This window comes from Abramis brama (assembly GCF_963993115.1).
Source record: "Abramis brama genome assembly, chromosome: 22".
NCBI lineage: Eukaryota > Metazoa > Chordata > Actinopteri > Cypriniformes > Leuciscidae > Abramis > Abramis brama.
This window is the reverse complement of record NC_139984.1, coordinates 6670987-6684383: the sequence shown is the minus strand read 5'-3', so window position 1 is coordinate 6684383 and position 13397 is coordinate 6670987. Positions and strand designations below refer to the sequence as shown.

At 38.8% G+C, this 13397-nt stretch overlaps 1 protein-coding gene across 6 annotated transcripts in view; it reads right to left on the bottom strand.

The window, feature by feature from the left end:
* utrn (utrophin) overlaps positions 1–13397 on the bottom strand; it is a gene marked incomplete at its 3' end in the record, with an annotated part of 239702 nt that overhangs the window by 11645 nt on the left and 214660 nt on the right. For 4 of the 6 annotated variants that reach the window (XM_084099868.1, XM_084099871.1, XM_084099869.1 and 1 more), the window contains 3 exons: positions 11390–11428; positions 11057–11122; positions 8105–8170 (listed from right to left, as the gene is read on the bottom strand). In XM_084099868.1, coding sequence (XP_083955994.1) covers positions 8105–8170; positions 11057–11122; positions 11390–11428 — 171 coding nt within the window. The remainder of the gene's footprint in view (positions 1–8104; positions 8171–11056; positions 11123–11389; positions 11429–13397) is intronic. The other 2 variants (XM_084099870.1, XM_084099872.1) reach the window with 1 other exon arrangement.

Below are 13397 nucleotides of genomic sequence, written 5' to 3'. Positions count from 1 at the left end.
AGGCTTGTGTTTAAAATAGCATTTGCTTTGATATTTTTATATAATGTAATGACGCTCAGACTTTTTTTAAGTGTGTCTTAAATGTCTAAATACTTGTTTGTACACTAAATAAATATCGGTTACATAATTTGTGATTCACATGTTATGAAATATCTGGGTCATATGGCATTAAATGCAAGCCTATTTTAAGGATCATTAGGGCTATTTTACATTATTTTTCATGGCAATAAAGCACATAACCCCCCGATTTGTATTAGCAAATTGCAAAAGAATCTCATTCTCATTCTAATAAAACAATATAACAACAAAAGGCACAATGAAAAGAACATCTTAAAAAGGTCTTATTTATATGCCAAATAAAAATGTCTTATTCCAGTCTTTCTATATTTGTTCATTATATTCACATAATGTATAATGACTGTAATATATATATATATATATATATATATATATATATATATATATATATATGAGGAATATCAGTGCAGTGCTGTCCTGAAAACACTAAAAAAAAAGAAAACAAGAGGGATATTTGAGAGAGGTGCTGAAGTGCTTGTGTAAAGCGGGACCGAGATGAAAGAGAAGGCCGGAGAGAGACAGACCTGTGTGCAGGTGTCACATCTGTCCCCACACAGCATCAGTCAAGAGTCTGTGTCCCAGCCGTCACATTCAATCTAAAACACCATCACAGGAGAAACTCCCCCGACGACTGCCGTCTCCTTCCCCTTCATCCCTTCTTCACTTCACCTCTCGCTCTCTCTGTCTGACTTGCTTTCAGGTACGAACACTTGAAAGTTTCTTTGGCTTCTTTATTGTAACACTCAGTGTTGTTTATTTGAAAAATAACAAACATACACACATTCCGAACCTGCGTTTGCCAGTCAAGGTTTCACAAGCTCAGATTAACATCCAGACAACCCACCTCTCATATTTCAAATATCTTGAAAATGTGTGTGAGGGTGAATATTAAGAAGGGAAAAAAAGCATTGTTTGCTTAAAAGAAAGTTTTTTTTCGTTGACATTTCCATCAATCACAGAAAAATTCTCTTTTTTTGTTTAATTGCTAACTATTTATACATTAAAAAGCAGTGTTTGTTTTTTTAAACACTTTTTTGTTTTGATCTGCACACGTTTTTGCGATATATCCCCATGCGTGTACATTCGTCTGACCTTGATCAGAGTAAATACTCGACTGCATATGGCAGTAATAAAGGGAAAGAGTTTCATGTTTGATCTCTAGTGTAGCATCAGTGCAGATTTGAGACTCAGACCTCCCTCTGAGGAGGAAGGCCAGGCAACGGCTTATTAGCTCTGTAATTATCATACGCTTGTTCTGTGAAGGACACCCGCTGAGCTCGCCTCAACACGTCCAGATCAGTATAAAACAAGCTCGGGAGTCTTTAATGATGAGCGTGTGGTGTGCCAAACTCTTAAATAGTCATATTCTGCACTTTTGAAGCATTTCAAAGTGCACTTAGTTAAGGATTTCTGCACCCCAAACATAATTTAGTTAGTTATCTACCACTGATCGAATTAAACCAGCTGTCAAAATGCTACTGTGCCTTTAAGACTTCTATATGTAAATGACTGGTTAACCTTGTAAATGACTAGTTCAAGGTGGGCATGTTACATGTTAATGAGTTTACTGATGTTGATGATTTTTGAACAGGCTGTTTTTGCATCGTTTCAATTCGTTATTATTTGAAAAGAGCAAGATCCTGTTTTCCAAGATATGAATTAGGCGGATGACAATGGCAAGTGGAACTAGATTTGTTAAGTTTCTAAAGACAATGTGAGAGGTATTTGCCCATTTTAATGGCCAATTCAGGCATCAAGTGGAGTATGGCACTTTTCCGACATTCCATGACCCGACAAAAGCTGATTGAACATGTTCAATTGGTGAAAAAGGCGCTGACCAATGGCAACAGATTCAGACGCAGGGGTAACACACTGATCAGACAAAACCCAATGAACGTGTCTGTCGCCGTTGGTTCAATGTGAACTGGCCTCTAAACCGGCACACAATGTTATCTTTTTGAACAAGTTCCCTTTTGACCATTAAAAGTCAATGTAATAGTGATACTTTCCTCAAACACCATTAATGAATAACCTTCACAATATTCTTCACAGACACTCACTTCAAAGTTCCTCTTTTCTTATGAAACAATTCTCTCTCTTTCAGGGATGTTTCTCTACTTTCACTTAGTTTCAACTTCCCAATTTTCGTCTGCCACTCGATGAATCTTTTGTCTTCATTTCTTTTCTTCTAGGTTTTCCAATCGCTCTTTCTCATTTCACACAAAGGGTTATTTCAGACAAAAAATTGGGAGAAAAACGAAACAATAAAAGAGACTAATTTAAGTCAATATGAGCTGTCGAAAGAAGCGCGGCTCCCAGCAGGTCCATTAGCAAAACAAAGTCACAGAGAGAGCTGGAATCACTCGCCGTCTTCCTTGTTATCGGCCTATTACTCACTCTACCTGTCTAACTCTCACACCGGAGTGAGCGGATACATTTCACAACTCTAATAGACCTTTACTACTGAAACTGGATCTGTGAAGATCTCTTATGATAGGCATGTGTTTTCAATGAGAGACCAATCAAAAAATGGCAACTAACTCTTAACCCTTAAGGCAAAGATTGCCAACGGCCCCAGATTAAATTACAAATTAAGGTCGTTTCATGCATATTCAAGCTGTTTATCCATTTTCTACCCCTGAACGAAAAATCAAGCCAAATTCATGTTGTTGTTTTTTAAAACAAATATATGTGACCCTGGACCACAAAACCAGTCATAAGTCGCACGGGTATATTTGTGGCAATAGCCAACAATACATTGTATGGGTCAAAATTATCGATTTTTCTTTTATGCCAAAAATCATTAGGATATTAAGTAAAGATCATTTTCCATGAAGATATTTTGTAAATTGTAAATATATTAAAAATATATTTTTGTGAGTGGATGCAGCAAAAGCGCAAACATAAATGGATAACTTTAAAGGCAATTTTCTCAATGTTTAGATTTTTTTGCACCCTCAGATTCCAGATTTTCAAGTAGTTGTATCTCGACCAAATATTGTCCTATCATAACAAACAAAGCTTAAAGCTTATTTATTCAGCTTTCATGTGATGTATACATCTCAATTTAAAAAAATTGACCCTTGTGACTGGTTTTGTGGTCCATGGTCACATACAATTATTCTACAAATATACTTGGATGAACTATATACATTCATATGCATCAAAATATTATACTTTATCTTATATTTCCAATTTATTTACAAAATATTGTGTCATCATACTTTAACCCCCTAATCTGTATGACTTCAAACCAACAGATTTTGCTAAATGAAGCGTAAACTGCTCAGTATGTATTGTAGAGAGCAGTGAATTGTAATTCAGCTACCAAGAAAGGTTCAGCCTGCCCAAACGCACTGAAATATAACAGATTTAACTGTCCAGACAGATGGACCCAAGAGGAAAATCCTCTCCTCAGAAAGCTCAGAACAGGAACTTAGTTTTGAAGGAGGCGTCGGGAACGAAGAAAGCTTTGTATTTGTTCTATTACACTGGAACAAGGAGAGACAGATCTGGAAAGCATTCAATCAGAGTGGAAAAGCAGTCTGAAGAACAAGACACTGACAGAAAACCACATCACTGCCTACATCTCCCACTGGACCGAGGGAGAGAACGGAAAGAGAGGCACAAATTGGAGACAAAGCGATCGCAAGCTCCCCTTATCTCTGTGCAGATGAGATTTCACATCAGGCAGCTGCTGTATATCGCCGCAGGGCTGAGACGAGATGAGAGAGAGAAGAGAGGGAGGGGTAAAGGAGACGTCCCGCTTGTGTCTGTGATTCTGCATTGGCTGCATTGATCAGCTGGAGTGTAAACAGAGTTCATAAGCTCTAAACCCCAGAGCCAACAAAAATGGGAAATGAGAATGCTAACCTGAGCATGCATATAAAGAAAGAGAAGGGGAGGATGAAACTGAATGAGAAAGGAAGCAGAGGTGAGAGCTGTGGGATAGTGGTTAGTGCATGTGGCCCAGATACGCTGAGCTGTGCTGCTCCTGTTTCTCCTCTTTCCCCTAAAAATTCCGATTCTTTCATTATTAATGCTCTCATGATTAAGTGATTCCCTTATTATGCTTTCTCAGATAATACCTTTCATGTAGTGTGTAATACAGCTGTTTGTGAATGTGAAAGGTCGGCAAGGTTTCAATGATAAAAGTTTACAACAGTATTGCCTCCTAAAAGAAAGAATCAATTCTGAACTGCTGAAATGAGTCGTCTATAATTCCAGTCTTAGGCCGTGTGTCCACCAAAGCATTTTTAGCCAGCTGAAAATGCTAGGCGCTCTGCTGAAAACGCCTAGCTATGGGCACTTGAGAGCGTTTTAAAAAATGCTCAGCGTCTCGTTACGCTCATGCGTTTTAAAAATGCGCGCTCCCATTGAAAACAATTGAAAAAACACGCCAGCCGCGTGAAAAAAACACTTTGGTGGACACACGCCCTTACTTTCTGCTCGAACCTACGTAGGTTTGTACCATATCTGCATAATGCCAGCCTATGGTCTTCATTGGCTGCCCGTGAACAACATTACTTTGACTCAAACACTGTAGTTGTAGCTGAGGCCTGGAAAAGTTTGCTTAGTGTTGTCGACATGTCAACGCGACGCAGAGTAGACCAATCACAACAGACTGAGCCATGTGACCAATCAGAGCAGAGTAGACCAATCACAACAGACTGGGCCACCTGACCAATGAGAGCAGAGTAGACCAATCACAACAGACTGAGACATCTGACCAATCAGAGCAGAGTAGACCAATCACAACAGACTGAGCCATCTGACCAATCAGAGCAGAGTAGACCAATCACAACAGACTGAGCCACCTGACCAATGAGAGCAGAGTAGACCAATCACAACAGACTGAGCCATCTGACCAATCAGAGCAGAGTAGACCAATCACAACAGACTGAGCCATGTGACCAGTCAGAGCAGAGTAGACCAATCACAACAGACTGGGCCACCTGACCAATGAAAGCAGAGTAGACCAATCACAACAGACTGAGACATCTGACCAATCAGAGCAGAGTAGACCAATCAAAACAGACTGAGCCATGTGACCAATCAGGGCAGAGTAGACCAATCACAACAGACTGAGCCATGTGACCAGTCAGAGCAGAGTACAATCACAACAGACTGGGTCAGCTGACCAATGAGAGCAGAGTAGACCAATCACAACAGACTGATACATCTGACCAGTCAGGGCAGAGTAGACCAATCACAACAGACTGAGCCATCTGACCAATCAGAGCGGAGTAGACCAATCACAACAGACTGAGTCATGTGACCAGTCAGAGCAGAGTAGACCAATCACAACAGACTGGGCCACCTGACCAATGAGAGCAGAGTAGACCAATCACAACAGACTGAGACATCTGACCAATCAGAGCAGAGTAGACCAATCACAACAGACTGAGCCACCTGACCAATGAGAGCAGAGTAGACCAATCAAAACAGACTGAGCCATCTGACCAATCAGAGCAGAGTAGACCAATCACAACAGACTGAGCCATGTTAATTTTAAAAATAGCATGGCACTTTAAGCACACATGCAGGACACGTCAAGCAGTGGTGCTCATGCAGGAAATTCCGGTTTGAATCTGGCATGCAACGTGTCCCGATCAAGTCTGCACAGATCGGAGCACCTGCTCTGGACAAAGTAGATCCCATTCCCTCTCTTTTCAATGATCACTTCTTGTCAAAGTCTAGAACAGCTGTAGAATAAAAATGAGGCAAAAGCCCCAAAATTAAAAAATAAATAAATAAATAAAACCCAGCAAGTGAGTTTTAATGGCATTTTCAAGTGGGAAATCTTCCCACCTGCACTCAATTAAACCCAACAGATAATGCTATTACAGACCAATCCATCACAAACATTATAATGAAGCATCCTCTCCCTTCTCTCTCTACATCTCAGACACAAACACAAGCAAATATATGACGTCGAAGAGTGTGCTAATGCATTAGGTACAGAGATAAACAAGGTGTTAGCGGGACACCAGGAGGAATGGAATTAGTTCCATCTACTTAGAGCGAGCCGAAGAACAACGCAAAAAGAGAGACAGGGAAGAGAAAGAGACAGCTGAAGTAATTAGATTTATGAGGGATGCTAATAAGATTATTTTAACACCACTTTACAAACTGTCAGCAAACAGAAACTCGCTATTTATACAGCGGTAAAGTCACAAATACTTGCGTACATTTTTTTCGTCCTGGTAAAACTGACCATCATCTGACAATCTTCATTAACGTCATGGTTGCGATGCTGATGAAACAGTGAGCAACCACACAGATACACACGCACACTCTCTCAATGGGAAACGTGCTCCGAGAGGACAATATCCAGGTAGTGTTTGAGGAACAAGAGGACATTTGCTCATTAAAAGTCAGAACGTCTCTCGTCGGCTTTGAACAATAGCTCTAATGAACGAGTTTTTCCAGAAATCCATGTTTTCACTGTTATACGGTAGGGGGCGCTATTATGCATCTTTAGAAAGAGTACTGAATCTCCAGATCCAAAAACAAGTGAAGAAGAAGCAGAAACAAGCAACAACAGCATTGCTTACGCTCAAGTAAGCTAACGCGATCATCAAACGTTTAACAGCATATAAATCAAAACTCAGATATTCATACAACAAAATATTCTACATGGGAGCTGAGAAAATTATGTGAAAATGATCAAAAATGCTGCCGCTGGTTGGTAAATAATAATAATAAAAACGCTGGCAGGGAAAGAAAATAGATCAAAGGAATTAAGTTCATATTCAGTAGTCATTATAATTGGTTATAAAGAGTTTGTATGTCACAGGCAACATGAACCCATGTGTACAATACAGTATATGAGAGTGAATACATGTGTGTGTATCCGCTAATGGAAGTTAATTTCTTTGATAAAGATCAGTAGCGCGTCTGATTCCTCTCACTATTTCAGTTCATTCTTTCATTTCTTTCATCACGCAGAGAAATGAAAAGTCAGAGTGTCTCACGGTTTCCAACCTTGAAGGGGTCAGACGATAGAAAATCGAGTTCGAGACGTACTCAAACATTCACAACTCAAAACTACCCCTCGGTCCACATAGACCATGTGTTGAGACTGAACTGCAAAAGATCACAAATTCTTTTTGGAAGTAATAAACAAAATGTTTTTTGACATTGTTTTATTAAAATACAATTTATTTAAACAAAACTCTTTTGTGAACGTCTTGAACTAAACATTGTCTGAGTGAGTCAGCCGTTATTCACTCTGAAGGATTCAGTGAATAATTCGTTACACTGACTCAAACCGATTAGTTGCAAGTTCTTGAGGCTTTTTGAGTGATTCATTAAAACAACATGTTGTCTATATGTATTATTATATTCAGTTTTTTTTTCTCCTCAGCACATATGATTTAGACTAAAAACTCAGATTCAGCAACGACAACCAATCAAAAAAGAGGTAATTTACATACAAAAGTCTTAAAGGTACAGCAGCAAATTCAGCTTGCTTAATTTAACGCCCAGGAGAGAAGGTCAAAAAATAAGACACTGTTTTAGTTCAAGAAACCTTGAGTCACATTTCACAGACTCACTCATCATACTCATCTTTCCATATCTCTTTTTGATTCTCTCTGTCAGCACTGAGACCTGATGGATCTGATTCAGACTCCACCAAAGCACATACGACACATGGCTGCATTTACATGGGTCATTAATGTGAGTCAGACTGCAGGAGACAATCGCTTAATTCACACATGAGCGCTGGTTTACCACACTGCAAAAAAGACATGTTGACTTAACCAAAAAAAAGTGAGGAGACCCATTGCCTTAAAATTATTAGGTAAATAAACTTCATGCGTAATTGATAAATAAGGGTATGTGGAATTGTCAAGTTCACATAACTTATTTTTTCAACTACGCATGAAGTTTTTAACTTGATTTTAAGGCAGTTAAGTCAACATTTCACCAATGTATTCAGTTCAAACATGGCCTTGAAAAGAAAATAATTGCATTTAGGATAAAGCCTCACTGCGTGTGTGTGTGTGTTTTGATCACTCACATGCTTCCAGTGGCCGAGCTGCTGTCGGTGGGCAGAGAGCCGTTGGAGCGCTCCATCTGGGCCAACCTGAACGGACAGAGATCGACACCAACATGAGACCAACATGACAGCATCACAGTGTTTATTAGGATTAAAAGGAGGTAAGGTATGGATTTGTGTACCTCCAAGACTCCACCATGGCTGAGCATGTTTATTTATGTGCTGGGTGATCAATGAGAATATAAAACTATAAAAATGTAAAAAGGCTACTGGTGTGACCCTCCAATTCTGAATAACTCTGTGCTAGAGTAGAGAGAGGAGCACTATCTGCTTTTACTCTCTCTCTCTCTCTCACACACACACACAGAACTGAAGACTTGTCCCGATGGATTACAGTCTCATACAGTTCCTATAATGGGATAGAGGCTTCAGCCGTAGTCTATATTCACAATCCCATAATAACTGCCTGTGTGTGTGATAGTGACATTGAGAGAATCTAGCTGACGGTGAAAATCCATTTTCGAGTCTTTATGGGTAGAAGGTCAAACCTGGAGGCAGTTGGTGCATTTGTGCATGCGTAGTATGTTTTCTACTTTTTTCTTTGAGCAGGTGTAAATCGAATTGATGCGCGCCTAATATACTCTATGTGGCACCAGATTAAATTGGCTTCGGCGGAGAGCCAGAGGTCTAACAGGGCGTGTGTGCATTTACACTGCTCATCTGTCACCGCTTTCACATGTCTGGCCCTGCGGTGATGCACTCTGACAGACTGACGGCAGCGGATCTCAAATCATGACCGAATTACTGTAATTACTAATGCTAATGATGACAGAGAACAGGAAATTATTCAGAAATTACAAAAAATATTAGTACTTTAGTCATAGTCAGTTAAAAAGGGATTTAATTTATTTATTATAAATTGCTAATAATCAGTACATATAACTTGGACTAATATTAGTTATTATTGGGGCTAATTAGGGAAGAATGAAGCCATCAAATAAAAAAAAAATCATGGAATATTGCAGTATTTATTATAAATGATTTATCAGTGTACATCATTATTTGTTTTTTACATTCATGTCTCTCATACTTTTTAACCAAAATATCTTCCCCTCCCTCTTGCAGCGACATCTCTTCCCTTCTCTGATGATGAGGGCGGGACTGTAACCTGTCGCTCACTTAAGATCCACCAATAGCAAACCACAACCATCCAATCAAATCCCCACAGACAAAATCAAGCCCCGCCCTACATTTGTTCTTGTTCAAGAAACGTTTCACTCAGATATACGTCACAATAGGGAAGAAAATACTATTGCAACTTACATTTTATGCCGACTTCAATGACAATATCAATGATCAACAGAACCCGGAAGACGTTTTTGATGTTTTGATCTACAATGTAAATTACACACACCCATAGCGAAAAAGCGCATTTTTGTTCAGTTTTGCTCAAATGTTAATTTTTGTAAACGTACAATTTTAATAAGTAACTAGATAGACAATTTGGGGTGTGAGTGTGTGCAGTGTATGTTGTAGAGCAACACATCAAAGTATAGTCAAGTTATTTTTTACCACATTTTACTCATGAATTGAAAACCCCCATTATAAAACCCCATTGGAAAATCCCGAAGGAACCATTAGTCATCTCTGCAGATCTCTATTCACTGTATACTTTTGAAAAATGTTTAGGAAAGGCCTATGACAGACTTTTGTTCAATGATATGAAATAAAACAGACAAAAACAGACAGTTTTTATACTGAATGTTTTCATTTATCACAATAATGTGATGTCTTTGAATTATCTTACTTTTTTGTTTTTTCATTCTTCCTTTTTAGTAACACTTTTTTTTTTTTTAAGTAAGTTGATGGTTACATGTTACTTACTATAGTAATGACAGTTAATTATGCATAGTCATAAGCAACTAACCCTAAACCAAACGGCAACCCTACAGTACAAAAGGGTGTCCAGTCCTGCAGAGTTCAGCTTCAACCCCAATTAAACACACCCGAACCAGTTAATCCATGTCTTACTATGCTGAACAAACTGCTTTTGTGGGAAAACATCCTTTAATGAATCAACAGCCTATTTAATCTTCAACAAGTTTGCCATTAAACATTTGTTTACACTAAATCAATGCTGTTTTATAAGAGAAGGCACAGATAATTTAGCGACAGGTAGGGTTCAGGTTACGGCACAGTTGATTGACTGTCGCACAACTCTGAATGAAATTCAATGACTTCAATGCTGTAATGTGATTGGTTATTAAGGACACACGTGACCCAAGTTAGCCATAACCCTTTCTCCAATGGTAGAGCCACGGACCCTAGAATAGCTAGAATACTAGAAACCTCCAGGAAAGTTGGTGCTAAACACTGCAGGACAGTGGCCCTCCAGGAGCAGCATTCAGTTGATAGCATTTCAATTCATTTGATATTTAAATGATTGACATCCCTAGTTTTCACTAGACAGACATCTGTAATAACGGTACTTCTAAAATGACATGAGCCTTTAAGTCCCTTTAAGTCATTTCACTCGTCGGCCATCTTTGAAATGCCTCTCGGGCTCTTTGAATGGGGAAACATCAAATTCTCCAAAACTGTTCGCCAAGCTTACGATTAAATTTCATATTTGAAATCACCAATGAAATCTGACAACAGCGGTCTCATAAATTTTGTTCCTAAACACTCGAATCATGACAGAAAACAGCATTTTTCAGGCTGGATCAAGCTAATGCGCAGTGGAAGCGCATCTGACTGTTTCTATGGGAACTGGAGCTTCTAACGGCTGCAGTGATGCGATGGCTTTACCAATCGCCGATTGGCTCTTATTTAGAAGGCGGGACTTATTCCGCCATATTGAGCGTTGCACTTTTCCCCATTGAATACAATACGAGTGACGAGTCTTGTGTTATTCTATAGTGTATACATCAGTGTGGTTTGTGTACTGTGATGCTGGCAGTGAGATATACTGACCTGCTGGCGTACTTCCCTATCTGTGAATGCGTGTCGTCATGAGGGAGTTGTGGCGACGGCGATAGCCTACGAACAAAAACACAAGCATAAACAAAAACACAACCGAAAATAAATCAACGACATTAAACGTGAAAAAACATTAAACGTGTCTGATGATCTACAGAGAAGGCCGTGTGTTATTGGGACGGACAAACTGAGGAGGAAGGTTAGACAAAAACAATGCTAAAAAAACTAAAACAGGGTGGAGGGGGGCGTGCGAGGGTGGATCTGCCGTTCTGCGCGTGCACTGATGTGAGCAGCATGCTGTACTGATGCTTGACTGAAGATACTCACTCGTACTGCTCTGGACACATGCTGATGAGAGTGACCGGACTGCAGGAGGGAGAAACAGATACAAAAACAAGAGGAAAGGAGGGGGAGTGGGGGGGAGGAACAGGGAGGAACAGATTTTTTAGGCTCAGAGGTCACACAATATGGAGGTCAGATCAGATCCAGACAACAAAGATGTGGAAGAAGTGTCCTGGCTGAAATACTCCTCCAGTACTGTAGGGGGCAGCACAGGATATTGAGAGATTTCTGTCATTCTGGATTCATAGCATGATTCCTAATGTGTTACTCGTTTCGCCATCATTTTCTGACTGTCATGTCATTTCAAACCTGAGTGACTTCATTTCTCTGTGGGACAAAAGAAGAAATTTCGAAGAATATCCAGGCTGCTCTTCTCTACACACCGAAAGTGAAGAGGACGCCATTGAACTCCAAAAAAGCACAATTAAACGTGCAAATATTATATAACTTTAACAGACTTGGGATATAACTGAGAGAGAGAGAGAGAGAGAGAGAGAGAGAGAGAGAGAGAGAGAGACTTTGATACCTTTATTAGCTTCATGGTGCGTTTTGGTCACTCTATGCTTCCATTGTATGGAAAAGAGCATCATGAACATTTTAATAAAGGCCTGGTTTTGACTTAAAAAAAAAAAAAGAAAAAAAAAAAAGATTCACACGAGTGATTAAATGATGATCCCTTTAATAAAGCCTCTTGTGATCGTGTCAATCGCATCATCTTTGCGCACACAGGCTTCAGAACTAGGGGGATCAGATTTCCAAACCAGTCTTTAATCTGTCATTTATTTTAATTCCACTTCAGTGTCTTTTAAAGTGAAAACTTCTGATCGCACACAGCGCAGAGCACAGAAGATCAAACGCTCTGCTCTGAGTTTAATCAGCTGGAGACCCTAGTGAACTCATGATGAAAACTGTCAAATTTGTATTTAAAGAAGACCATACATGAGGCCAGAACTGCAAGAGGAGAAATTCAAGGTTAGATCGCTTAATGTTTGCCTTTTTTTGTGAAATCGTAAAGCAGGGGCCATTCATATTCATATCCATATCCAGCCTGGTCTCACTGTTAATAAGTAGGTATTAATACGTAACATTTAAGTGTACAAAACATACTTTTTATACGTTTGGATAGATGCTGAAAGACGCCTTGGCAACATTTAAACGTAAACATTATTATGTTTTTATAGAGCAAAATTTATAATAAATATCACATGATGAATAATGGTTAAACTATCACAGAAATGTGATTCATTTGAAGGTTTTAAAGCATAGTCTTGATTAACATGATGTAATCCTTCGAGCAGAAGTCAAAAAAAGAGCAAAATATTAAGTAGATGAGGAAACTGACTGATAACAATGTTATTGATATGACAACTGAATACAACAGAATCAAAACATGAATGCCACACATTTAATATTCATAAATAAGAATTCGTACACATTTGTACGTCTGTAGGGTTGTTCATACGCAAATAATTTACGTTTTAGTGCTGTCAATACAGGTCTGCACATTTCTATGGAAGCTTGTTTCCACCACAGAATAAAACATTTTAAAAGATAATTGCAACTTTTTATCTTGCAATAAAGTCAGAATTGTGTGATATAAAGTCATAATTGCGTGTTATAAACTCACAATTGTGAGAAATAAACTTGCAATTTTGACTTTTTTTTCTCGCAATACTGACTTTATAACACATTTGCGAATTTATATCTCGCAATTCTGAGAAAAGATGTCAGAATTGCGAGTAATAAAGTCCAATGCTAAAGAAAAAAAAAACTTTTTTCCTCAGAATTATATCTCACATTTCTGACTTTATAACAAGCAATTGCGACTTTATATCATGCAATTCTGACTTTATATCTCCCAGTTGCGTGTCTTTATTTATTTAAAGAATTTATTTCTCACAATTACGAGTTTATGTCTCACAATTCTGACTTTATGACACACAATTCTGACCATATCCGAATTGTGAGATTCGGATTTGTGAGATAAAAAGTT